At 52.4% G+C, this 27,879-nt stretch overlaps 1 protein-coding gene across 1 annotated transcript in view; it reads left to right on the forward strand.

Moving 5' to 3' along the window:
- Positions 1-329: 329 nt before the first annotated feature.
- The window catches only part of RTN4RL1 (reticulon 4 receptor like 1), a 62,942-nt gene continuing 35,392 nt past the window's right edge, over positions 330-27,879 (forward strand). The window contains exon 1 of the mRNA XM_031468534.2: positions 330-558. Within this exon, the coding sequence (XP_031324394.1) occupies positions 546-558 (13 nt within the window). The 5' untranslated portion in view covers positions 330-545. The remainder of the gene's footprint in view (positions 559-27,879) is intronic.

Genomic DNA, 27,879 nt, shown 5'->3' on the forward strand with positions numbered 1-27,879 from the left:
GAGAGAGGGAGGGAGCTAGCGAGCGGGGGAGGGAGGGAAGGAGGCGGAGAGGTGGGGGAAGCTGAGGGGAGAAAGGGAGGCGCCCCGCTCCGCCGATCGCTCGGTCCTGCAAACGCGCTCCCGGAGCTTTCCCCGGAGCTTGGCGGTGCGTGCGAGCGCCCTTTTGCAGCAGCCGCGGTGGCGGCGGATCGAGGGGGCGGAGAGGAGGGGGCTGCGGCCGGGCGGCCGGGGGGCGGCGTCCTCCCTCAAAACCGCCTGCAAAGTCCTCAGGGCTGCAGAAGCAGGCCGCCGGCTCCGCTGAGCAAGCAGCTCGCCCCGGGGCTGCCGGGCAGCGCCGCGGTTGCTGGTGGGCGCCGGTGCCCTCGGCGCGGGGCTTGGGCTCACCATGCCCCTGCGGAGCCGGGCCGCCGGGCATAAGCGGATCCCCGGCTTGCCCCCGCCTCGACGCTCTCGGATTAGCTGCAGCCGGCGCCCAAGGATTTGAATTTGGACCCCAGGAGGGAGCGCACCTAGGCCGACCTCGGAGTGGCGGCCCCGCGGCCAACATGCTTCGCAAAGGTGAGTTGGAGCCGCAGGGGCAAGTTGGAGTTGGATGCGCACGGGGCAGAGCCGCGAGCCCGGGAGCCGCCCGATGGGTACCCGGCGCCTGGGCTCCGGGCTCGGGAAGCAACGCCTGGCGGGCTGGCGGGCTGGCGGGCTTTGCCAGGGCTCACCCGCCGAGGGCGTGCTGCTGAACCCCAGCCACCGACGGGGGCTGGTAGCAAGACATAGGATTTACTCCCTGGATTAAGCTACCAGGCCTAGGTCATTTCGAGACCACAGTGAGCTGCCTATGATGGAAGGGGAGCCGGCCTCCTGGGACCTTAGCTTTGCCAGTATAAAGTTTTGCACTTTCAGGCTCCATCCCCTAAGCGGGCACACGCCACCAGCTTCTGCCGCTTTGGCGGGGCCGGGTCCAACCCGCGCTTCGGTGCAGCCCGCAGTCAGTCATTGCCCGGCCAGGACGCTCACTCACTGCGCGCCCTGGCTTCCCAGGTAGGACCCAGACGCTAGAACCTTTCCTGCAGCCTGGTTTGGTGGTCCCTAGGGACGGGCTCTGGGCACCCAGCAGCCGAGGGTTGGTGCTAGCGCCTGAGTTCCTCAAACTTTCCTCCTGCCTGGAGCGGAAGGATGCGAAGGGACAGGCCGTCCCGGCTGGGTGCGCGGCGGGTACCAGTCTCAACTTGAGGAGAGCTGGCCCCGAGACCACCTCACCACGACCCTCCAGCCGCTGGGCTCATCGCAGAGCGCTGCAAAGTTGGCGCCGGCGCTGGGGAAGTCCCGCCGCGCCCCCACGTGGCTGTCGCGCGGGGAGCGGTCCCCAGGGCCCAGGGAGGGCAGGTGACCACGCCGAGACCCTGAGGGCTCCGCCACCCGCTGTCCCGGCATCTGCATCTACCTGTCTCCCCTCCCAGGTCTGGGCGGGCTGCCGTGCCCGGTCGAGACCCCTTTGTCCCTGGCCTGAACCAGGCGGCGGACGGGCGGCTGACTGGCGGCGAACGAGCCGCGGCGCCTGCGGCTGGCTGCCCGGGCCCTGCGGGAGTCCGCTGAGGCGGGAGCTCAGGTAGCAGAGGGGCCTGATCCCTGCGCTCCGTGCTCCAGCCTTAATCCGCCCCTGTTTCCATGGCAACAGACCGAAGTGTCGTAAGCACAGGATTCTGACCTCACAGTAGGATGGGGAAGGAGAAAACGGGCAGGGGTAGGTGGTGAAGACGGGGGAAGCGAAGCCGGGCGATGGGCGGAAAAGGAGCAGATGTGGGGATAATGGAAGAGACCCCATAAGCAGGTTGGACAGGTTGGTGAAGAACCACGTCGGCGCTGGGAGCAATAGAGGCTATGTTGTGGTCCCTGCTGGCTGAGGCTGACCGAGGAGCTTCGGTTAGCCTACCGTGTCAATAGTCACAAACTTGTGTGTGACTTGTGCCCTCCACGTGGGCCGGTGCAGTGCAGAGGGGGAAGTGCTGACTGCCTTTCACGGTGGGGTGGGAAAAGTCTCTGCAGCGTTTTGAAGAAGCCACTTCATGGATACACCCCAATTCCTTTTCCTAGCAGAAAGGGACTAAAAGTCCTTTCAGCAATGGGCGGTGCTGGCCAGAGTGTCTCTGCACAGAAAGGATGCTTTCTTACAGAGCTGAGCACAGAGCTGGGCAGCTTGGACCTGGAGCATGCAAACTTGCCCCAGCAGGGAAAGCTTCCCAGGCAGTTTTAAGGCCGCCATGTCTAGGCTGCAGGTCTGTGATAATAGGAGATAATAGAGAGAAACTGACATCTCATTTCCCTTTTGGTCTTTTGTCTTTTGGCAGTTTACAGTTTAAAATGAGCCACGAAGCAGCCCAAGCACTTTATTTATATGGTTTAGGTGTCCAGGGAGGCTTGAGCTTCATCCAGGAGCCTTTTCCTCCCATCCTTGCTAGCCAGAGGCCCAGCTCCGGATGAGCCCAGTGCATTCTGGGGGCTAGTCCCCAGGGGGAGGCTCCTTACCCTGCTCAAGAGGTGGCCACTGGAGGCTTGGCAGTCACGTGTGTTTGTCCTTTGGGCTATTTTTCCTTTCCTGCACTGCTTGCTTGGCGGGAGAGGTTCTACCAACAAAGAGGTTTCCACCTGGCTTGGCCTGAGGAAAACAGAGCATAGAAACACTTTGCTGGGCTGAGTTCGGCTCCAGTGGCCCAGAGCTTGCTGCTGGGACATAGTGTGGGTAAAGGACTTTTATTGTGGTCCTTTCCTGGGCAACTTTCTCCCTCAGCCCCTGATCCTGGTCCCCAGGACTGGTCTCTTCTGCGCACACACACACATACACACACACACACAAGACACTCAGATTCTGTGTGTGGATTCTAGGTGTGTGCCCAGAGATAGAGGTGTGCCTGAAGCTAGTGCCAAGAGAGGTGGCCATTAAAGTTTCTGTTTCTCAAATTGTTCCCAAAGGCTCCCAGAAAAAAAAGGTTATGGGATGGATTCAGATAGCTGTTGCAGTTTCCTTGCCTATCAGATGGATGCAGAACCCTGCATGGGGTCCTGGCCCTGAGGGAGTTTCATAGTTTAATTATGAATTGGTAAAAGGATTGAAAGATGAAGTAGCCCTCTCTAGATCCTGGGGGGAGAAGGGACCATGAACCCTACCTTTCCTGCAAAGAAGAAGCCCCAGAGGAGGATGAAGGTGAGAGTAGGCATTGGACCACAAGGGTCATCTCTCTGATTTCTGGTTGTCCTATTACAGTTAATGGGGCGCTGCCCCCCAGGCAGGTCATTTTAGGAATGGGGTGGGGGACACTGCCTCACATCTCTTAATGAACGCATCTACTGCTCTACTGGCCACAGCCGCACCTCTGTGAACCAGCACAGCCATGAGTCCTCAGTGGATCTTGCTGCGGACAGTGCTGGTAGATGAAGGCTTCAGCAGCTGCACTACTGGCTTTTCCATCTCCTGGCCTACCCCGGCAGAACCAGGGATATGAAAAGCAAATCTCTGGTCAGAGATGAGAGGCAGGCAAGGCAAGAGAGGCACAAGCCACCCAGCACCATCCAGGAAGGAAGGGCGGACTGCTGGGGGTTTTGCTTTGCCAGAAGTGGCCTGTTTAAGGTCAGGATCTATGGTTTTCATTTTTAGAGCTATAAAAACAGAATGCAAATCAACAGCCTCTGGGCTAATACAGAACCTTTCCTTAAACTTTTTGTCTTGTTAAGCAAGGAAATAGAGTGCCAAATAGGCTTTGTTAAGTGGCAGTCTAATTAATAATTTAAAATCTTGTAGCTGTCTTTCATTAGAATTTATCTGTACATCAACCACAAAATCAGTCAAACACACTCATTTATAAGTTAATGCCATTCCTGAATAATTCAGCAAGAGCTAGATTAAGGCCTGCAACCCAGTAAGATGTATTTTGTTCTTTTGGTTTTTATAGCCAGATGGACTGGCCTGGTGGCTGGACAGGGTCTCCTTTGTGGGAAGAACAGAAAGTAGAGGGAGGAAGGGACCATGGGGTTGTGAGACGCTTGGCTGATTTGAATCTAGAGGTTCCCTAGGGAATCAGAGAGTCTCCATGTGGCCAAGTGTCAGCAGGCTTCTCTTGGAGCTATTGGTGACATGGTCCTTCTTAGTCTCAGTGGAGAGGGGAGGAGGGAGGTAGGTGTTCCATGGACAGCCAAGAAGTGCTCCTTTTTGATGCAGAGGAAGTATAGAGGGGATATACAAGAGCCCAGTCTAGAGAGTTGAGATACGAAGCTTTTTAGCCCAAATCCAGGTGCAGAGTGGAATTTCAGTCTTCCCAGCCCAATTCTGGCCTGCTCAAGGAATGCAGCCTAGTAAAACCAATGACACCAAGACAGCTTCCTTAATTGGGAGCTTCTGGGCTGCTTCTTTCCTCAAAGCTCCTAGTTCTTGTGCCAGAAAAGAGAAGCCAAGAGGAGGAATTTTAGGGGAGCCCTAGGTCACCTCAACAGAGAGGAGAGGCAGAGTGAGTTGCTAAATAAAGCCCATGCATGCATTTTCTCACCAGTAGCCAGAATAAAAGCAAAGAAAGCAGTGCAGTGCTCCCCTTTTGTGAGCTCGGACAATGTAGAAAATGTGTTTTGGTTCAGTTCCTGTCAAGCCAACACGGGGCCAATTCCTGACTGCAATTCCCAGGCCCGTTTTCTACAGAGAAACTGTTCAGGACCCAAACTCTCAGCATGGGCACACTGGCTCCTCTACTGCAAGAATCAATCCCAGTTTTCTGGTCTCAGACTCAGGCCACCAACCCCAACTGCCCGGGAGGGTTAAACGGCTCTGGAGACCAGGTAGATAACCAGAGCAGATTGTGGACTTGACGCCAGGACAGGTTCTTGGCCAAGTTTGAAAAGAGAAAGTCTTGTTAGGAGAAGAAAAAGGCAGGGGAAAGGGGTAGTTGTTTGCCCCCTGACCTGTGGCAGAGTTGACAGCATATGGGACCAAGGAGGGAGGCTTGTAGAGGGTGAATCCAACTGCAAGCTTTGGAGTCAGGGCCTGAGAAAGGACAGAGCAGCAGTTCACTCACTGGAGATGAGAAGGGGAGGGCAGGCATCATGAAGGATGTCAAGAACAGATCTGTTTGGTACCATCTGCAGCGAAGTAGTGGTTAAGGTTGAAGCAGAGAGGAGATGACAGGGAAGGAACAGATGGCCGAGGAAGCAAAATAGCTGGAGAAACGGGAACAGAGCCTCCAGGGACGGCAGAAGGCAGGACCTCGGCACAGAGTACTGGAAGCAGCCCTTTCCTCGGTGTGCGCTGGCCAGGCCACCCTGGGTAGAAGTGAGTCCGAGAGAGGAGTGAGTCAGGCACCCTAGGGTGAGACTTCCTCAAGGCTTGGGAGAAGACCTAGGGAGACATCAGCTTGAAGGCAAGGGGCCAAGGAACTGGGACCTCCTTGGATGTCATTGAACTGGGGGGAAGAGAGGCATGGCTGACTTAGTGCCCACCACAAGAGTGAGGCCACTGAGGGTCTCAGAGCATCCCTGGCCGAGTCTGCTGGGAGGAGGTATGGATGTGAGCTGGAAATGGGCAGCAGGGAATGGACTGTTCTTCCCAACCTGCCTTGAATCCACTTATGCCAATCCCTGTCCACAGAGTGACAATATAGCTGCTTATAATTAGTGATGGGCCAGGCTAAGTGTGGTCCATGCCTTATCTCAGGCCATCTCCACAACTACCCCAGGAGATCAGTCTGTGCTTGTCCCTGCAATACAGATAAGGGAACTGAGGCACAGACAACTGAAGTCCAGCAAGGTGCTGTCAATCACCCAGTTGGCACTCTGAGTCTGGATGCAGTCCCAGGTCTGCCTGCCACCACGCTCTTTTCTTTGCTTTCTTCACCTCCTAAGCTCCACTGTCTCACATGCCCATCTGCCTTGACTTACATGACATTTGTTTTGCGAGATGCTGGGAACTGCTGAATCACTCATCTCATATCTTCTTAGAGTTCTCTGATTGTTCCCATACACTCCCCTTCTGGTGTTCTTCCAGGAACATCTCTGGATGGCACTTGGGGCTCCTGGGACCCTGATCCCACTCTCTCACATGTCCTCTTCTACCTTGTCCACCTCCCTTTCTATCTGCGGAGACACACCCCTCCCCTACTCTCTCCTGCTCTGATTTCTTCCTTGAAGACAGAGATGGGACAATGGACCGTCGCCTGCTTCCATGCCCTTGAGAAAGGCTGGACTGTGATTTATTTGGGGGCCAGGACCTCTCCATAGGTTGCTTTCCCTGGTCCCCTTCCAGGCTGTCCTGGAGGACCTGCTAACACAGCTACAGCCCAGACTGGTCAGTGACTGGAGAGCAACAGCCCTAGGGCACACCTGCCCAGGTGGTGGCAATTTGCATGTTGGATGAGGGAGTTCCCTCCACCTGCACCTGTCCCTCCTCTGGAATGTTCCTGCACTCCTGGGGGATGTTCCCATGGCTCAGCCCTAGCCTGTTAGCTGGGTGGTAACTGCAGAACTCAAGAGTTGTCCTCTATGAGGGAATTCTTCTGCCGCCTTCCAGCCACAATTGTGTACCCTAGTGGACCATTCTTCCTACAGTTTGGAAAAGAAAAAAGAACTCAGGCAGAGAGTCTAGCTGATCTCGGGGCAGAGAAGAGCAGATTCCCACCTCTGAGGGCGGAGCTCCCCTCCACACTGGTGGGGCAGGGTGTCAGATCTAACAATTCGGCGGGGTGCTTCCGAGCCTGTGATTACTGTCTAATCAGTTGGTGAAGTTGAGATCCAAACCTGCCAACAGCCCCTGCTACATGATTCACTAGAGGTGCTCTGAAGGCCTCTGTGCTGGCACTGCAAGAGGGTTGGCACAATACTGTGTGCGTGCTCAGAAACACACTTGGTGAGTGTGCAACAGGCTCTGGGAGTGCGCACCAGAGGTCTGCCATTGCAGAGCTGAGCATCCCAAAAATGCCTGCAGGTCCTGGCCCTCAGGTTGACACTCCCACCCTGGGGCCACTAGCATGGTGTTGGCACCATGGGCGGCTGGTGAGCCACTCAGTGGGGGCCCCAGGAGTGGGCGGGCCAGCCCTATGAGGGCTGCATTTTAGGAACAAAGCTTGAGCGACTGTGTGGCTCACCCGCCCGCACAGGGGTGGGTGGGCACGACTTACCACATGTCTGCCAGGGGACAAACCACTGCAGCCCTTGGAGATGGGACCTCTTGGTAGCTTCCTGGGCTAATTCCAGAGGGCAGTGGCACCGTGGTCTGGGTGGATCTGCAGGAAGTGAAGCAAAAAATTCTTCCCCAGGTCAAGAGAAAAGCTGGGTTCCCAACTCTCAGCCCACAGAGGTGGTGTGAGTTTGCTTCTGCCTCTAAAATTGCCCTAGCAGAGTTGGCCTTCTCTCTCTACGGGCACCTGAGCCAACACGTATGAAGGGGGCTCTTACATATGCTTATACAGAGAGATTCATGAGGCCCTAGGGGGGAAATTGGCATTCTTCTTACGATGATTTATTTATAGGGCGATTGGATGATGGGGATATGGAGGCTAAGGTGCCTCCATTAGTGAGAAGCACACAAGGCAGGAAGCCTTGCTCTGCATTTGACATTTCGTGGGGCGACTTTTACCAGGGAGCTGCTTTTTCTTTTAGAAGGTTTTACCTTTAATGTTCTATTCATGGGCTTGTCTGAGCAGACTGGGATGAGGGAGCAGGCCATGCTGTGGGCTTCAGGGGAGGCAGGCCTGGGTAAGTCACTCAGTGGCCAGTGTGGGGCAGCCTGGGCCTGCCGGCTCTGCTCCTGCACCAGCAGCCCGCTCCCCAGCACGCCGGCCACCTCCTCGGCATGTGCTGCCTGCGGCCTGCCCTGTGGTGTTTCCTCTCCTGTCTGTCTCTGTCTTCACCCTCTGTCATGACTGTGGCTTTGGCCAGGCCACGGCCCTTTTCTTCCTGGGGTCTCTGGGGTGTGGAAAGGACCCCAAAGTTCAAGTCCTGGGGCTAGGTTTGATTCCATCACTGTGGCTGACTCACCAGGACCCTGGACACTGGGCCTCAGTTTCCCCATCTGTAATATGACTAGGTGTATGGTTCGGCAAATGTTTTTCAGCAGTAGCAGAGTTTCTTCAAACGATGTCCAGAGCCCAGAATATAAAGCAAGTAAGTGCAGCTGGCCCTGGTTAGAGCTGGCCTCACTGCCACCTCGGCAGCCCTGCCAGTTTGGAGGCCAGGGAGTCCCCTGTGGTCCCCTCCAGCAAGCAGTGCAGGCAGAAAGGCCACTGGCTGTGTTGTGTGCTGTGTGCTAACAAAGAGACCCCTGCACCATCCACAGGCCTGGGTTTGATTTCTCTCTGTGAAGCAGGGCTGGACTGTTTCCTCCTCTCCTTTTGGACCCCTCGTGACCACTTAGCTCTCTGGGAGGAGCTGTCTACACTTGGAGTCTCCCTGCCCTCACCTCTCCCTCATCCCTCAAAGAGGAGACATCCAGCTGTCTCCTCCATCACTCCACTGTCACCACACTGACCCTACCAGAAAATTTCCTTGTCTCACCTGACCTTCTGGTGGCATTTGACTCTATCGGCCATAGTTTCCCTTGGCTTCACCAATGGCAGCTCCCCTGGTCTTTTTCTCACTTCTGTAGCTGCTTCTTTTCCGCCTTCATTGCCAGCTCCACCACCCACTGCCATCCTTCAAATGTGGTTCCCTCCAGGGCATTGCCTGTGTCCTCTGGGGGTGTCAGCTCAGCTCTGGGGGTGCCAACTTGTCCAAGGCTGCAGCACCCATTTCCTGACTCCCCACATCCCATCTCCAGCTGAGACGTTGCTTCTGATGTCCAGAGCCATCCATCCAGCTGACCCCCTAGATGTCACCACTGGCAGCCACAAAGGCCCCTCAAAACAGATATGTGTGAAACTTTGCTCCTACTTCTGCCTTGAGCTCCCAGCAAACTCGCTCCTTCCCCATTTCCCCCATCTCAGCATCTGGCACCACCATCTTCCCAGTACCCTCAGCCCAAGAACTGGACTCACCCCACCCCTCTCCATTAGTCCACTGCAAAGTGCTGCCCGTTCTCCCTCAGGGTCCTTCACACCTCGTCTGCTCACCTCCACCCTAGCCCAGGCCACCGTCTTCTCCCTGACCATACTGGCAAGCCTCCCTGCCTCTGCTCTTGCCTTCACCCAGTCCAGGCTTAACATCATGGCCCGATTCTACAGTGCCATACGATCTCATCCCTCCCTTGTTTCAAGACCTTCAGTGATTGATTCCTTTTCCTTCAGGGCATAGTCCAGGTTTCCCAGCTTGGCTGTCAAGTCCTCCTCTCTCACCGCACCTTCAGCCCCACCCTCCCCTCTTCCCACCTCCTGCTTTGAACTCTGAGGCCCAGGTCTAACAAACTTCTTTCAATCCTTCAACTGAATTGTGCTCTCCCCCATCTGTAAGCATGTGCACAGGCAGCTCCTGCTGCCTAGAACACTCCTCTTTCTGCCTCTTTCCCTTCACACTCATCCTTCAGGACTCAGTTGATGCATCACTTTCTCTGGGAGGTCTTCCTGCACCCCCTGGACTAGGGGAGTGGTTCTTGATGTCCCACAGTATTGACTTCTGGTCATAGTATTCAACCTATCTTATTGCTATTACTTTTATGTTATCTGCCTTCCCCCTGGATGGCAAGTTCCATGAAGAGACTGGTTACCCTTGACTCCCTGTGCCTCCTGATCTGCTTTCCACCCTTCTCCACCCTGCTCTCCATCCTGGGAGCTTGGCCTCTCAAACTTCATCAGTGAGCTCCCACGCCCTCTTGCTGGGTTCAACCAATAGTGGGTCACCATGGGCTCTCTCTGTCCCTCCGCCATAGGCCACTCAAATGTTCTCCCAGAAGTACAGCCTGAGACAAGGATTCAAGTGCAAGTCTTTATTTGGGAGGGATGCTAGAAAACACCAAGAAGCTGGTGGGCAACCAGAACTTAATCCCACTTCAGGGAATATCGGATACAGTCTAGAACATGCACCTCAAAGTTATCTCACCCCACAGGGAGGGACCTGGGGTATTTATATACAACTACCAACCTTTACTGGCTGAGTATTGTCCCCTGGAGGAAACAAAGATGTTTCTCTGCTAGAGAAAGCCCTCAGGCAGAGGAATGCAGGCTCTGGCAGTTGGAAGCCAGTCTGGTATGTGCTGAAATGGGTTGAAGCCCTCACAGCAGCTCTACCTCCAGGCTCAGCAAGAGCTCCCCAGCCTTACTTAGCCCTGGGGGAGCGAGCTGTAAAAGACATTATCTCTTAGGGTTTCCTTATGCCCTGTTCTCGTCTTTGTTATGTTCTCATCAAATTACTCAACCTGACAGTGCTCTGCTTTTCCTACCGGGACCCCACTAACACAGCATCCTGCACAAGATAAAATGCAGCACTAGAATGACATGAGGTAAATAGTGTTGAATCAATAGCTAATGTCATGTCTTTATGAGTTGACTGGAAATGTTGATTGACTGTACACATAAGTGGAAACAGAAGAAGTTTAGTACCAAAACCTAATTTTTAAACTGCTCTATAACTGTAATATAAATTAAGTCATGATAACCTAGAGCTTAAAAAAAAGAAAAGAAACTTTGTATCTTAGAAAGAGATTTTTTTTTTAAGTGAAGAGGATGGAGAAATGCGTCTCACCGTGCGTCACTCACTAAGAGCAGAAAAGGCAGGTTATGTTAGCCCCAAGATATAGATGAGAACACTGAGGCTCAGAAGGGCTACAGAGCTCATCTAGGGCCCAGGGCAGCTGCTGCCTCACACCAGCCCATCTCTGTTCCTCTGTAGCCAGAGGAAGCCAACAGGCACAGAAAGACTGGCCAGCTGGGCCACAGAGGACATCCAGCAGGGCAGGAGCTGTGCTGGGGAAAGAAACAGCACTCTCACTCAGGAAAGTTTAGGGTTGTACTTGGCAGGTTTTTATGGAACCAAATTTGCACCATTGATTCCGTGGCACATGAAAACCTCTCATGGACATTCTGGGCTTCAGAGATCTGAAATGTTTAAATAAGGCTGGACTGAGCATGAGGAAAAAAAATGGCTAGATGAGCTGAGCCCAGGTGATGCCTGGAGTGAGAAGACTCTGCCTCTTTCGCCTTCTCTCCCATCTGGGAAAATGACTTTTACTTTGAACTACTTCCTTTCCTTGCGGGGAGGGCTCCCGGGTTATTGCCTAGGCCTGCGGTTGATACAGAATCTCTGAGCAGGGGAGAGACGCCCAGACAGTTCACAGGGCCACGCTCAGGAGAACACAGCAGCCAAAGGGGAAACTTGACCACCAAACTGTGGGGCAGCGATTGGCCCTGGGGCTGCCTTAAGGTAGCAGTGGTTATCGTCTTCCAGTAATTGGCCCACTGCCCCTGGTGGGCTGGTATTTCTGCCTTTGATGCACAAATATGATTGCAGGGATTCAAGGCAGCTCATTGGAAAGGGGGAATTATTGCAAGGAGATCCATGCCCTGGACCCCAGAAGCCTCCAGGAAAGGGGGTAGCTCTAGGAAGTGGCTCCCTCTCTGTGGTCCCTCTCATGGCCTCTCCTTCCACGCAGATGAGCTGCTCCTGCGCCTGCCCTACTGTCTGCACCCATGACTTTTCACCTGGCACAAGGCCCAATATGGCCACTCAGGGCTGCTTACTCTTCAAGACAGCCTTTCGCCCCCTCTTACACTAAATTGTCCCACATTCTTGGTATTCTTAGCTGTATTTCTGAGAAGGAAGACCCTAATTGAGCCAGCCATGTTTTTCGAAGTCAGAGCACATTATAGACCATGGTCACCTATGGATTATCTATCCATGGATGAGCTGGTTGCCTTTTATCCTGTCAAAGGAAGGTATGGAAGGGCTTGCTCTGTTTGACAAACATTGAACAACTATTGAGTGCCTGCCTTCTGCTGACTTGGCACTGAGGATGAAGCAGTGAACAAAAACCAAGTCCCCTGTTCTTAATGTGCTTACATTCTAATGGGGAGAATAGACAATAAATGACCAACTACAATCTATCAAGTAGGGGTAGGAGCCTAGAAGAAAATTAGGGTTCATTAAGGAACAGAAGGTGACCAGAGAGCTGTTATTTCAGAAACAGTGGCAGGGAAGTCTCTCTGATAAGGTAACACTTGAACGGAGGCCTAAATGAAGTAAGGGAGGGCTCTCTGCAGCTACCAGAGCTGCTGCTGCTTGGGAAGAGCTCTCTAGACAATGGAAATAAAGTGCACAGGCCCTGAGGCGAGAGTGTGCTTGATACAATACATGGTTGCCTCTGAGGCCAGGACTGTGGGCAGGGCAGGCATTCTGAGGTGTAGTCCATGGGATAGTTTCAAGTTCCTTTGGAGAAGACCAGATCTTGGGGTCAGCCCCAAGTCCATCAGCCACTTGGCCAAGGGGGAGGAGCCAAAACCCAGAACAAAGCCACAGCCATGGAGGAGTAATGGGTCTTGGGATCCCCCCTCCCACTGGGGTCAGACATCTCTCCTCCTTGGCTGTTAATGTGGCCCAGGCTGCAGCCTGCGTACAAGGGTAAGAGGTCAGGTACCATAAACCCTTTTACTCCAAAGCACAAAACATAGAACTTAGTTCTGTGTAAGGTCTTGTCTTTTTCACCTACTGCCTCATTTATACATCAGCCTTTTCTCTCCAGAGTAAAAATTTTGAACTTCTCAAATAATGCATACACATGGCAGGAAACATTGGAAAACCACACATTGTCAAAAAGAAGAAAATCACTCTAATCCCACAACCCAAAGAGTGGGAATGCTCCTGTCTCTCAGGGCATTTGGTGCATCCTTCCTTCTATCCTTCTTTCCTATATCCATGCAAATGTGCCCTGTCTTGTGGAATTAACAGTAGACCTCAAACGCCTTTCTAGGTTGGTCATTCTAAACCTGTTTTAATGGCTGCAAAGCGTCCATACTGACTGCCAGTCCTCTGAGCTGTGCACGGAGGCTGTTTCCTGCTTTTTGCTTTTAGGGACCATGCTGCAGACCACACCTGTGTGCATGCCTTGGCACAGGTGCTATGCAGGCTTCTGCGCAGGGAAGGAGAGAAAGGTGAGAAGTCAAGTCCTTCATAAGGAGTTGAGTGGGTGGGAGCCATCGTGGGAGGTCAGAGATGCCCCTTAGGTCGGCAGGCTTGACACTGTCCCAAGCAGCAGCCAACCAGACTCAAAGCCTTCCGGTTATTTGTAGAGGAGGAGTGAGTGTGTGTGTAGGGGGGGGTGTACGGGGGCCATGGACATGGCCTAGGTCTCCAGTGAAGGAGACTGTGGGCGCACCAGAGGGGGAAGATGTGCAGAGGTGTTAGTTTTCCTTGGAGTCAGGGTGGCCTGTGGCACCAAAAACTTCCGAGGATGGGAGTTTGAGCATGTCCCTGGCTTCCAAGCTGGACCAGGGGCTTTGTCTGATTTTGACAGATTTGTAGGCTCTTTGGAGCCAGAAGGGACCTTATAACTCAACTAAGAAAACCAAAGCCCAGAGAACCATGGTGGCTTGCCCAGCATCACACAGCATTAGGTTGATGTGTTCCATAGAATGTCCATGGCACACTGGCTGGTAACCTCAGTAACATGCCTCTTATCTGTCCAGGACGCCCATCCCCAGCCTCTCTGTAACTCTACTCCAGTGGAGGCCTCATTGGCAGCCTCTCTGGCGGTGCTAGTGGCTGACCTTGCTTTCTGCCACAGGAGGAGAGGGTCTGGTAGGGAGAACTCATTCTAGGGGTCAGCCACTGAGCCCTTTCTTTACTTCCAAGTGTGGATTAAGGATGCAGGATTTGGCCAGACCCTGGTTCAAGTCCTGGGAATGACTTTATTTCTCTGAACTCGACTTACTCCATCTGTAAAATGGGGCTAATAAGGGAACCTGTCTTACAGGGTTGTGGAGCTTAAATGAGACAATGCTGAAATTCTTGGCACTTTACTGTGACCCAGAATAGGAGCTCAACCAATGCAGCCCTCAGAGTTAGTAACAGTAGTGGTAACTTCCTGTGCCGTCCTTCCTGGCGGCCATACTCAACTGTCCTTTGAAGGTTTGCCTCTGTGTCCAGAGCTGAGTCCGTATGAGTGGACAGACTGACGCAGGCCAGCCCTGGCCGGGAGGAGGAGTCTCAGGGCCAGCAGGGATGGGTCACCTTCAGCGGAGGGGCCTACTTTGCTTGGGGAGGACTGGCTCTGTCCTGAACTCCCTGCCCCTCTACCTATAGCCAAGGAGAGGTTCCATAAGGCAGTACAGGAGGGGGCGTTGGAAAGCATTCCCAAGCGGTTTTCAATGGCTTAGGAAAGTAAGAAAAAACTGAAATCCTCTTCAGAAAAACGGGGGGAGGGTATAGCTCAGTGGTAGAATGCTTAGCATGCATGAGGTCCTGTGTTCAATCCCCAGTACTTCTATTAAAAAAGTAAATAAATAGATAAACCTAATTACGTCCCCCACCAAAAAAGAAAAACAAAACAAAAAAAGAGAAATGGTTAGTGGTGCATCATCCACTAACTGCCAGCCCACAGCCCTGATTCCTACTCAGCTGCCTCTTCCTTCCCCCCAAAATGGGGTCTCCCTGATCAGAAAGGAAAACCCAGCCCCAGCCCAGTGCCTCCATCTCTTGGCCTGTGAAACAGACACTGCTTCTTGCCTGGTTGTTCTCCAACTGAATATTCCTGGTCTGCTAGGGTTTGCCTGCTGCCTCTGTAGATCAAGCTATAAGAGCAAAGGCTGTGGAGCCAGACAGGTGGGAATCAGGACCCTGCTCTGCCACTTACCAGCTGCCTGACCTTGGGCAGATGCTTTTAATCCTTTGGGCCTCAGTTTCTTCATCTGAAAAGTGGGCCTAATGCCACCTGCCTCTTGGGGTTCTGAGAAATCATGACAAAGCGGAAGGCACTTCTTTGTGGCTTTGTCTCTCCATCTTTTTCCTCATTGTAGATCCCTCTCTTTTTTTGTGTGTTCAGGACCCCACCTTGCCCTGTGGTCGGATCCACAACAGAAGAAGTGGGGGATCTTACTTGCCTGAAGGATCAGGCCTTAACGGGCCTCAGGATCCTATAGGATGCCTTGGCATCTTTGTACCAAGCTGGCAACCTGCCCCCTTTTCAAAAGGCTGATACAGTCCTGGGGGGAGATGAGAGTGTCGGGGGAGCTGGCAGTGCCCCTGGGCAAAGCCCTCAGAAGCCTGGGGCAAGAGCTGTCACCTCCCTCACAGAGGAAGCTGGAATCGATTTCTCCACTCCCTTGAAAAGAGCAGCAACACAGAAAGGATGTGGGGGGTGGGGGGCCTGTTATTGGTAGAGGGTTTACTCCCAAGAGAGCAGGGGTAGGGGGAGAGAGAGAGAGAGAAAGAGAAAGCTGGGAATACAGGCCTGCCTGGCCCCAGCTTGCGCAGCCCAAAATGGGGGCACGGACACTTCCACCCATACCCTCTCCTCTGGGAAGGAGTCTGGGCCCCTCCCTGTACCCGGGGTAGAGAGGCTCCCTGGCCACAGGCTCTGCTCACCTCTCTGATGTTCAACCTGCTGGGGACTGGCCAGGGTGTTTTTACTAACAAGCTAGCCACATTACAAGCTCAACAGAATTAACAAAAAAAAAAAGAGAGAGAAAGAAAGAAAATAGTTCTTGCACAAATGCCGCTGCAGTGTCTGCCAGGACCTAAGATCTGGTACTTGGTACTATCTATTTTTTAATAATTGAGGGTAATAAATATGTATTTCTTTCTCCTCACCCCCCATCCTCCGCAGCTTGTCAGCTCCCTGCGTCTCTCCTCTGATCAGACCAAGTCTTCCCCAAGCAAAGAAAAAAAAAAAAATCCTTTAAGCAAAAAGGATTAAAGCCTTGAAAGTAGGTCTGCCTGAGCTCTCCTCTACTCCTCCCTCCCTCTCCCCCAGGGCTGGTGGAGAGAGGCCCCTCAGGGGAGCTAGGGACAGGGGCGGGTGGGAGGTGGGCTGATACACAAGACCCTGGTGGGGGCTCTGGAGCTAACCACTCCAGCTCCCTCCCTGCAGCCCATTCAGGTCCTGCCCCAGGCTGACCTGGGAGAAGCAGCCCAGGCTGCCCAGCCCAGCCCTCCTTTGGTCCTTGAGGAGGCACTAACCTGAGAACCAGGGTCCCCCAGTCTCCCACAGTACAAGACATAGGAAGGATGGCTTTGGTCTCAGTCCCAACTTGGCTTTGCAACCTGGCTTTGTGCTTTAGGGGCCTGTGTGACCTTAGAGCAAGCACCTGAACCTTAGTTCCTCCATCTGTAAAATGGGAATATAAATAGTACCTGTCTCACAGAAGATCAAATAAACTAAAGATAGATACCAGTGCCTAGCACATGATAAATACAAAATAAATAAAATTATTATTTGAATCCAATTCTCAGACATGGAGAGCAGTCTGCTATCCCTCCCATCCTATGGCCTTCCACAGTTCCCAAGGGCCTTCCAGGCACACCTGTTTTTCAGGCAGCATTTCCAACACCCTGTGAAGACAGAGTTGAAACCGAGGCTGGGTGGTGTGGTTAGGAGCCTTGCTCAAGGCACAGAGGAACAGGAGGAGATGGAACTGGAACTCAAAGTAGGACATGACCTCCCCCTCCCTCCCCCACAGCTTGTCCTGCCATGAGACTTCCTGACATTCACCCAGTATCCCGACTCTGGGCCCAGGAAACAAACCATGACTCAATCCAGGGAAGGTCTGGCCCAGCAGGGAAGGGAGCGCCCGGGCAGGGGCAGCTGTGGCTCTGCTTGGCAGACCCGCCTTCCTCCCCAACCTGGCAGCTGCCAGCCTTTGCAGTTCTGCTGAGGCAGCAGCCCTGCCCAGCCCTAGGGGGCCGCCCTCCCTCTGAGCCAGGCACATGCACACAGGGCTGGCTGCAGGTGGCGGGCTGTGTGCCCTTCCACCCACCTGTGCCCAGTGCCCCTGGCCTGCCCCAGTGCTCAGTGCTTGGCCACAGGGTCTCTAGGGCCCTGCTGCCCACCCCTGGGAACAGCCCTACCCTGGCTGCTCTGGGTTGCTCTGGGCCCGAGGCAGGAGAGGAGAGGCAAGGCCATGCGGCCGGAGGGCAGGGAAAGCAGGGAGGGAGGTGGCTATTTATAGCTGGCTTTGCTTTTGTTCCTTTTCCAGCAATGCTTCTTTTTAAATAGGAGCCAGGCTGGAGGCTGCAGCTCTTCCCCAGCTGCCTGTAGTCAGTGCGCACGCGTGTGTGCCTGTGTGTGCGTGTGTAGCGGGACACATATGTAGAGATGGGGTGGCAGTAGACATTACAGCGCACTGCGTGCGTGTGTGCTGGGATGGGATGGTCGGCTCTGCGTGTATGTACACCAGCATGTATGGAGGTGGGGATGGGTGTTCTTTGTGTGTGAATGTGTGCAGGCATACACAGGTGCACATATAGGGATGGGGAAGCTTGTGTGTGTGTTCATATTAATGGGCACACAGATGACAGCCCACTGTCGTGGATGGGACAGCCACTCCTTAGTTGCTGAATGCATGTATGTGGCATGTGTACACGTGTATGCAGAGATGGGGTCAGAGTGGGCAAGTGTGTGTGTGTGTACCTCCAGGTGTGGAATGTGATGTGAGCAGCCGTTTAGGGTGGGTCTGCGTCCCTGTAACTGGATTGTTGGGGAGTAGTGGCCCTGTGTGAATGTGTGTCATAGTGTACATGTGAGTAGAGGGGTGGGAAAGGATGGCAGCTCTTACTGTGTGTAAGTTTCCAGTGTGGGCAGTAAATGTATGACTAGGAGCTGTGTGTGTGCCTGTATAAAGGGACTTCAGGGTCCTATCTGGCTGCAGAGGAGCGTGGCAAACCCTCCCACCCAGTGGGCGTTTTAGAGCACTGCCAGAGCGCCCCTCGGTCCCTGTGAGGCTGAATCTACTCGCGTTTCTCTCCCTCTTTCAAGCCCACCAAGCCGGTGGGCAGAGCGCACCCGGGCGTTGGCGCGGAGCCGCCGTGGGTAGAAAAGTGGAAAACTGCGAACCGATGAGGACCTGGGTGTCCAATCTGGCCCCGCGTCTTCTCTGCCTCCGATGTCACATCTGTACAATGGGAGAGTGGAGTCCGCTTAGGGCTACTGCTGGGATCAGATGAAGGCGGACCAGAGATGCTGTTTAGCACAGCCCGAGTGCTCCGGCAGCGGCCGATCGGTTGGGGTTGCTTGGGGCCGGGATCGGACTCCAGGGTCTGCTGGCAGGACGGAAGCGTGGGAGGCAGCGGGTTTCCGAGCGCGGGGCCCCTCCCGGACCGACTGCCTAGGCGCTCGCGGTGTGGAAAGCGTTTCCAGGGCGGTCTTCGGCTGCTGCTCGGCAGCAGCGCAGTCGTAACCTAGATCTGTCAGCGCGGCCCAGCAGCTCGGCAGCAGAATCCTTGCCCCGGGAAGGGTTGGGCCGGGGGGTACTCGGTCCCGGTCCGCTGGCGGAGGCTCAGGTGGCACCCGGCCTGGGCCCGGCCCCCGCCCTGGGGCCCCGCCTAGCCAGCTACTCCGGATCGATGCCATAGCCCTCCTGCCTCTCCCCCAAAAGGCCAAACAAAACATAGTAAATATTTAATCCCGGCCAGGGAGCCGTGGAGGCCTCCCCACCCCCTCCGCAGCCGTCTGGCTCCTCTGCCAACCCCTGCTGGCCGTTCTCTGTAATGAGGCCGGAGTGGCAGGAATCGATCGCGGCCCGGGCGGGGTGAGGGTGGGGGGCCTGAGCCTTCTGGTGGCATCAGTGTCTGTGCCCACCCTTAATCCCGCCCCGGCAGCAGACCCGGGAGGCCTGAGCAGACCCTAGGCACCTGCACCTGTCCAAGAAGGCCATCGAGGAGACTGCCACCGCCCCCCTGCCCACCTGCCCACCTTCATCTCAGACGCCTGTGTGAACTTTGAGGGGGAGGGGGAAGAGGAGGGAAACAGACCAGGGAAAGGGGTCAGTGAAAATGGGGAGACAGCCCAATTCTCGCTGGTGCCTGAGCTCCTGCCCCCAGGCTAGACCAAGGCCTGGTGTCCCAAAGCCTACAGTGACCTTGGGTGAGGCTCGGATGGGACAGGGACAGCCAGGATGGCCAGTAGAGAGAGGCTGGTGAGATATTTCTATGGTGCTGTACTCCAGGGCTCCTGGGCATTGTCGTAGAGGATTCCTAGAGGGGTGATGACATCCTTGCTCCTCATTCATTCAGGCAGCAGATAATTATTGAGCACCTTCTGTGTGCCAGTCATAGGCTGCCAGCAAGGAGACACACAAGTCAGGGGCCTGAAGAGAGATTACATTCCAAAGGTGGACACAGTTAACAAGTAAATACAGAAGGTGATTTCAGGTAGTGTTCAAATTTAGTATAGAGAATAAAGCGTAATCTGATATTGTACTTGGCTGGGAAAGGACTAATTTTAGCTAGGGTGGTCAGGGAGCTGATGGATGACAATGGGTTGGGGCAGAAGGATCCCAGGCAACAGCAAGTGCAAAGGCCCAGAGGCGGAAAAGAGATTTGTGTTCTAGGACCTGGAAGAACGCTGGGGAGGCTGGAGTGTAGTGAGTGGGGGAGAAGCATGCAGTGGCAGATCCCATAGGATTTTTTGTAGGCCACGGGAGGAGTTTGGATTTTATTCTAAGTGCAGTGCGAAGGCATTAGTGGTTTTAAGCAGAGAAACGGCATGATCTGATTTACATTTTTAAAAGCTTCCGCTGGCTGCAGTTTGGAGAATAGAAGGTAGGGAGTTAAGGGTGGAGGCTGGGAGGCCAGATTGGGTCGGGGGAGGAAATGCTGCAGTGGTGTACTGGAGGGAGACTGGTGCCCTGCCTAAGGCAACAACTATGAAGTGGCCACTTAGACTTGTACAGCTGGCAGGACCCCAGCCCCCTACCCTCAGCAGCTGGAGCAGCCTGCTCCTGGGCTCCTGGCTCAGAAAGTCCCATGGGGTCTGAGCCAAGGCTGAGACACCGAGTTGCCCCCATCCTATCTCCCTGACCCAGACTCCATAGAGGGCAGCCCAGGAAGTTTTTTAAGGAACATTAGAAAATGTTGACATTTTTTTTGAAACAATTTCAGATCTGATATCTCCGCCAGATTGAGTTTGTAACCAGCTTTATTGTTTAAGCCTGCTGGGATTTCATCAAAGGCGTCTGCTGTTTACCCAGAACCATTTCATTGGAGAAAACAGCAAACAGACCTGCATTTCTATCTGATTTCACTTTTCCTTTTTCTCATGAATTTAAGTGCTTGTGAAAAGCCAGGCTGATAAGGCAAAGCAGCGAGGCTAAAACCCTGAGGAGGGGGCTCAGAAGGATCTCAGCAGGGGATTATAAAGAGAGCCAAGGAAAGTTAGGGGTGGCTGGCCTATACTCCTGCAGGCTGTGAGGCACTCCTGGCCAGCAGCTAGCTCTCTGCAGGGTGGCACTGAGGGAGTGAGGGGAGGTGAGGAGAGCTGCTGTCCATCCGCAGCCTGCCCAAGATTTCTAGGCCATCTCCTGGTGTCTGTGGTCTTTACTGGTTTCCAGAACATTTCAGAAACTGGCAGCAATAAAAGACTAAACATCAGTTCCCACTTGGAAAGCAGCAGTGACCTAACCTCGGAGATGGTTCAGTGAGGCAGAACCATGCTTTCCTGGGAAAAGACTGATCTAGGAAACAGATCAAAAGGAAATGGGAGCCAGATCACGAGAGTGCCAGGGAGATCGCCTTCCTCCCTCTCCTCTGCCAGCCCTTAGGATGAAGCCTCTTCTCCTGCCAGGTGACCTGAGCCAGGGCAGGGCAGGGCCAGGCCCAGGGACTCTTGCCACAGGCTCAGCACTCCCTCCGCCTCCCCAAGGAATCTACAGTAGTGTTATCACCAGCTGCTGAATGGGATCTGGTGCCTTTAAGCAGGCCTGTTGACCCAGCAAATGTTTCAGCCCAGTGGGGGAAGCTCTGGCGCTGCAACCTATCAGCTGAAGGTGTTCAGAGAAATTTGGGTTAATGTGCCTTGTTCAGTTGCTTGAGCGACAGCTAGTTAAGCGCACCAGTTGCTTGGCACACAGGCCATCTCTTACCAGTTGTACGGTAGACCTCCTTTAAGGTCAATCGATGCGAACCAATTAGCAAGAGGATAAGGACTTGTTTATCTTTAACTGACTGTAGATCTTGCAGCAAGCCATCTAAGAGCTGATGCAGATACAGAATGCTAGGCAGAGCCAATGTGCTCTCCTGCCTTCTGGCAGCTGGGGCTTCCTTCAACAACAAGAGTCAGCTCTCCCCTACCCCCCCACTCGCCCCCACCTCCAGTCTCTGGGTTGAGCCTTTAAGGAAGAGAGTGAGGGAGGACCAAGGTCTCATCCTTACAGAGCCAATACTGGGCCCTCCTGCTTCTGGAGGCCCCCATTCCCCTGACTTCCTTTTCCAGACACACAGTGAGACCTCAGTGGGCTGAGTTCCATCCCTGCGGGTTCAGGGCATCGTCCCAGGCTTCCTGTGAGAGCAGGGGAGCCACACGCTTCAGGTACGGGGCCTGCACCCAGGGCCTTGGCAATACTGGCTGTCATCTGCAGAGGGGCTCCATCTTCTCCTTTCATCTTTATAAGCCCCCTTCCTGATCACCCCTCTCCCCAACCCAAATAGATATTATCCCCTTTCCTACACAAGGTTACTGAGGCTTGGAGTGGGAGGCAGCAGGTCTGCTTGTGTTGTCCGAGCAATTTGAACCCAGGCCTGGCTGACTCTGGAGGCTAGGGTTGTCCCACTTGGCTGCACTGCCCGCAGCCTTCTCATGGGTTAAACAGGGGCAGGGGCTTCTTCGGAATTGTGGGTATGGCAGGAACAAGCTCACGAGCTGGCAGGGAAAGGATAGAGTGGGCTCTTTGGCATTTTCTGATTTGAGAGCATCTGGATACGAGGCTAAAAGAAAAGTCAGTGGGCAGTGTTTGCCCTGCTTTTGTCCTAGGAGGGACCAAGTGGGTCTCTTGCTGGGAGAGTTGGTGGGTCCGTTGTAACGAAATGGGCATGGGCACAGGGGGACCCTGTTCCCTGCCTCCTGAGGCATCCATCTCCAACCCAGAGTCCTTGGGCTCTTTTCTCAGTATCCCCATAGAAGTTGGAAGGAAGGCTGCTTCATCCTCTCAAACTCTCGCCCACTGCTTTCCTTTCAGTACCTTATCTTCACACTCAATGTCCATGAATTTTGTCCAAGCACGCACTTCTCAGAGGCAGCAAAATCTGCCTGGGAAATGTGACCCACGAATGGGACCAGGCGGATTTTCCTGCAAAGAATTTTTAACTGTAACTGACCCTAGGAGTGAACTGGGTCAAAGTAGTCATGGGGTGGGGGCTGGGGGCTGGGCAGGCTTAGCCCTTATTCCAGTTCTGCTGTGCTAGCTCACAGTGGTTCTTGGGAAATCGCTTTCAGATCTCACAGCATTTTCCTCTTAATAGCCTCAGTGGTGGTGAGTCTTTGGCCATTGAAGATGGGTTTGATTTTTTGGAAAAGGCCAAGAGAAATTTGAAGCTGTGTATTATGAATAAAGAGATGAGCAGTTTACAGCATGTGGTTTGTTTTGTTGTTGGGAATTTTATTTTTAGGTTAAAAACAAGGTGGGACTCAAGAATTGAGCCAGTTTTCTCACAAGAAAGTTTCAGAAATGTTTCTATTGATGACAGCACCTTGAAACAGAGGGCTGGGGTCCAAAGGGGACCACTTTGACAGAAGAACAGGGAAGGGAATTGATGCTTTATGGAGCCACTATATGTGCCAGACACTTTATATACATTATCTCAACAGCCTGAAATCATTTTTGGAATAAGGCCAGTCTATTAAAAAATTCATAAATAATCTATTATCTTCCTTACTCCTCACTGTGATCCTATTAGAACCACCGCTTAGCCCATTTCACAGGTGAAGAAATTAAGGCTCAAGGAAGTTCAATGACTTCCCAAGGCTACAGAGCTTATAAGTGTCAGGGTCAGGATTCAAACCCCAGTCTGATTGGCCCCAAACTCAAGGCTAATTCTTTTTTGGGTGTGTGGGTTCTGCTGTACCCTCCACATTCCTCCTCCCTCCAGTAACACAGATTTAGTTTTATTATGTCACAGTGACATCATGTGAGCTACATTCACCCCTTAAACAAGAAAGGAGGTCACTAGGAGTCACATGCCAGGCCAAAATGCTGACTGTGTGCGGTGGCAGATGTCGTCAGCAGGCGTCAGGGGACGTGTGGGTGACAATGCCAAGGCGTGAAGTATGGTGTTTATTAGGTACTGGCAAAGGCCCCAGAGTTCCAGATGCCAAGCGATGATAAGTGGGAACTGCCTGTCTCAGCTCTTGCCCAGCTCCAAGCCCTGAGCAGCCTTCTGGGTCAGTGCCTTTGAATCAACTGGACCCTGGAACAGACTGACCCCTGTTGCTTTCCTGACCACTGGCAAGACAGGGCTCCCTGTGTCTTTTCTTATTATGTATTTACTTTGTTAATTAATTATTTAAACGGAGGTACTGGGAATTGAACTCAGGACCTTGTGCCTGCTAAGCAGATGCTCTACCACTTGAGCTATACCCTCCCCCTCTTTGTCTTATTATTGTTATACCAATGATATCTTATACAGATAGAGCACTCCTTTAGTGCCAGGCATTGTGCTAAATGCCTTACCATTAAGTTTTGATCCCTTTGCATACTCTTAGACCCCACCTGGAGGAGGTCTACACACTCTTAGCTCCCAACTGGGTCCTCAACCACACAAGTTGGCTCCTCTGAGTCCAGAGAGGAACTCTTTCCCTACTTGCAGTTCAAACCCCTGCTCTGATGTGGCCGAGGGATCTGGGGGCCTGTGTGTGGAGGGCAGGTCAAGGCCCGGTACACACCATCTCCTCTCCTGGAGACCCAGCTCCAGCTGGACTTCTCAGCCACAATCACTCACATCTATCTAAATATAGCAATTCCACTTCCAGGAATTTGTTACGATATCCTTGCACCTGTGGACAGAAATGCACATATAGGAGCATGCCTGTTATCATTGCTTATAATAGCAGAAAGGGGAAACAACCTAAATGTCCATCAGTAGGGGATTGATTGGGTAGATTACAACAGCCCCATACAATGGGATTCTGTGCTTCATGGAATGGGTGACTCTGTGTGTGCTGAGATGGGATGGACGCCAAGATTATGACTAAATGAAAAAGCAGTGGTAATATACTACACTACCATTCGGATTTTAAAAAGAAAGACATGCTTGTATGTGATTGAAATTTTCTGGAAAGACACAAAAGAAACTTAACAGTGGGATGTCTCTGAAGAAAGATACTGGGGACTGGAGGTCTGGGAGAGGAAAGGAGACTTATTTTTCATTGTATTTCCTTTTGTATTCTTTGAGAAACATTTTTTTTACACTATGTGCGTGCATTCTCTTTTTAATTAAAAAGAAAATGGTGTGTTTGGGGGGAGATTAAAAAAAAATCTCCAGGCTTTATTTGGCTTCTCAGGCTACTTTTTCTTCCCTGTCTGCTGCCAGGTCCTGCTGTCCTGACTCACAGACCATTTCTCAGCATCTCTCTCTTGGCCCCAGCCCGTGCCCACCCCTCCCCAAGGCATCCATTACCACCTCTTATAGGTACTTAAAACCTACCCTTTTGCCTTGAAATACAAATAGCTCTAATCTAGAGAGAAGGTTGAGCTTCATTGCACTTACCGAACAGACAGAAATCAGCCGGCTCTGAGATGCTCGATAAATGTTTGCTGAATTGAATTGAATCTGTGACTCGGTTGGTTACACCGAGCAAGGTACTAATTGGCCAAGGTCAGACATCCAAATCCCACACAAGTTGGCTCTCTCTGAATCCAGAGAGGGACTCTTTCCCTGCTTGCAGTCTGAACCCTTGCTCAGATGGGACCGTAAGTTACGAGGCAGTGGGGGCCTTGCATATGTGCTATTTCCTCTCCTGGAGACACAACTTCTAGCAACTTGAGGAAGCAAGACTGAGCAATGGTGTGAACGTTGGAAAGTCCAGCTCTGGAAAGATTCCAACTCAGAAGAGCCTCTGTAGTGGGCTCCAAAACCTCCATGATGACTTTTTTTTTTAAACATTTTTGATTGAGTTATAGTCATTTTACAATGTTGTGTCAAATTCCAGTGTAGGGCACAATTTTTCAATTATACGTGAACATACATATATTCATTGTCATTTTTTTTTTCGCTGTGAGCTACCTCAAGATCTTGTATATATTTCCCTGTGCTATACAGTATTTTTAAAGCATTAGCCAGTTTGATTTTATTCCAAGAACTTTTTAATAGAGACAAAAAAGATGGAGTTCTCTGTGAGCATGGCAGGGAGTCTCCTGTTTTTGTATGTGTTCAACCATAGGCTGGAAGACCAGCCATTTAGCAGGTGTTTTATAGGAGAAATGAAAGCATGAGGTAGTTGGTGGTTTCAGTGCATTATAAGATTTATTTTTTATTATTTATTTTAGATTATATATAACATAAAATGTACTGTTTTTACCATTTTAAGTGGGCTATTTCATAGCATTAAGTACATTTACATTGTGTCCAACCCATAATGACTATTTTTAATGGGGCCCAGGTGCTAAAAGTTAGAGAAAGCCTGAGAAAGACCTCTCCACGGCCACTTGATTTCTGCTTAAGGAGCACATCCTTGCTCAGACTTGGCCTGTGTTTTTCACATAATGTCTTCCAGACACAAGCTTTTGGAGCTGCTGCCATCAAGGTGGATTCCTTCTCTGGTCTCTGAAATCATCCAAGGGCACTGGCAGTCCAGTAGAACATAGTTGGGTGGGGTCATAGAAGCCTCTAGAAATAGAGATGTAGGTAGTGTACTGACATTTCTCCTCCTATTTCTTTTTTCTTATCTCATAAATTCACTCGCCTAGAGGAAGGAGAGTGTATGCATCCCTTGCCCATGACCACTTTCTCATTCTTAAAATGTAATCCCCCTAGCGGTTCTCTGCACTCGGCCAGTGCGTGATGCCCCGGCACCTCTCTCCAGGCTGTGATCCGGCAGCTTGCCTCAGGCTCCACCTCACTCACAGAGGAGACTTCTTGTCCCCATAAGGGTTATTATGATGAGGAAGCATTTGCCTGCAAGCACAGTGAGTCAGAAAGTTTGATATGCCTTCTAAAAAAACACGCATCTATAATCTTTGGCCACGTTAATAGAAGTGTCCAAATCTAGGACGCTGAGGGACCTGCTTTGCTGTCTGCTGAGCACCCACTGAGTCATCCGCACTCTCGTCATTTTCCACCAATCCAGTGCGTCCCCTGCACACTGCCTAAATTTATCCCCTTCTCTCCATTTCCCCTGCTGCTACCATCTTAACCAGGGTCCCAAGTCTCTTGCTCGGACTTTTGCAGTAGTCTCCTGATTGATGTCCTAGCTTATTCTCTTGTCTCCAGGCTCTGCACTGCAGACAGGTGATGTTGGGGGAAATGATATGATTATCATCACTTTGATTGTTTAAGATCTTTCAGTGGCTTCCCACAGCTCTGGGAATAAAGGCCTCAGTTTTTAACGGAGCTTTCAGGGCCTTGTGCGAGCTGGCCTCTACCTATGTCTCACACCTTATCTCTCACTATGTGCCCCTCATGCTGACTGATTTTCTGTTTCTCACATGTACCAACCTCCCTCCGCATCGGGGTCCTCCCACAAGCAGATTCTGCTGCCTGCGATGTTGCCTCCACCCCACCTCCCTCACCTGGGTGATTCCTTCTCTTCCTTCAGCTCAGATGACACTTCCTCAGGAAGTGGCCCTAGCTCCATCCCGGGTTACAGCAGGTCCCCCTGATACCAGCTTCTATGGCATCCAGCACTCATTCATTCGTTCCCTGAGCAGACATGTAATGACACCAGCCAGGTGCCAGGCACCTGGGCGCTGAGGAGACAGTGGGGAGCAAGACAGGCACAGCCCTACTGTCATGGAGTTCATACTGTAGGGGCTCAGGGACGAGAAAGCAGGACCAGGGCTGACGAGGACTGCAGAGGTGATGGCACAGAAGGTGGGGGTTGGCAGTTTGGGATAAGATGCTCAGGGAAGCCTCTCAAGGAAGTGACATTGATTGGGGACCTGGATGAGACGGCAGAGGGAGTATGTGGAGGCTGGGGCAAGACAGGGGCTGGGCTGAGGGAAAAACCAAAGCAAAGTCCCTGAGAAGGAGTGTGCTTACTGCCTTCCAAGAATAGCAAGACAGCCTCAGAGGGCTGGGACACAGGGACCCGGGGCAGTGTGGTCAGATCATGCGGGACCTTGTGGGCCACGGGGAGGTCACTGAATTCTATCCCCAGTGTGATTGAGAGCCATAGGGGTCAGTTTACATTTTTAGCAGATTCATATTTAGGAAGATCACCCTGACTGCTGTGTGGGGTAGAGACTTGGGGGAGGGAGCGGGAGAGGACAGATAAGTTAGGAGACGCTGCAGTGCCCCACAGAAGAGTGGCTACTTGGACCAGGGCAGTGTCCAGAGTTGAATGGCTGTGTCAATTAATTATTTAGTGCTGTAATTAATCATGCACGTCTCTGAACTTTTTGCTGCATGAGGACAGGGAGGATGTCCACTTATCCCCCACTCTCACCTGTGCCTGGCCATATTAAATGCACAGTAAATACCTGTTGAATGGTTGTGGACCCTGAAGTAGTGAGGAAGTAGTGAGGACCCTGTTGAAAAACTGGGTCATGTTAGGAACTCCCAAAGGAACTATGAAGAAGAGATTTGGGGTAACCACCTTCAGGTGAATCAAGCAGTTAGAGGCTTCTGGGAAGAATCCAGGGAGAATTCGATGAGGCTTGGCCTGGACTCGAAATGGACCAGAAACCCAAGCTGTTGAAACAAAAAAGGAATCTCACTGGCTCATAAAACTAAAAGATTATTTTCAAGTGTAACTTGATTGCACAGTGTCACCCAGACATGGTTTCTTCTTTTCAGCTTCTTGGCCTGCCTTTTCTTGCATTGGCACCATGCTTGAAAGGCCAGGCA

The sequence above is a fragment of the Camelus dromedarius genome, chromosome 16, assembly GCF_036321535.1.
Source record: "Camelus dromedarius isolate mCamDro1 chromosome 16, mCamDro1.pat, whole genome shotgun sequence".
NCBI lineage: Eukaryota > Metazoa > Chordata > Mammalia > Artiodactyla > Camelidae > Camelus > Camelus dromedarius.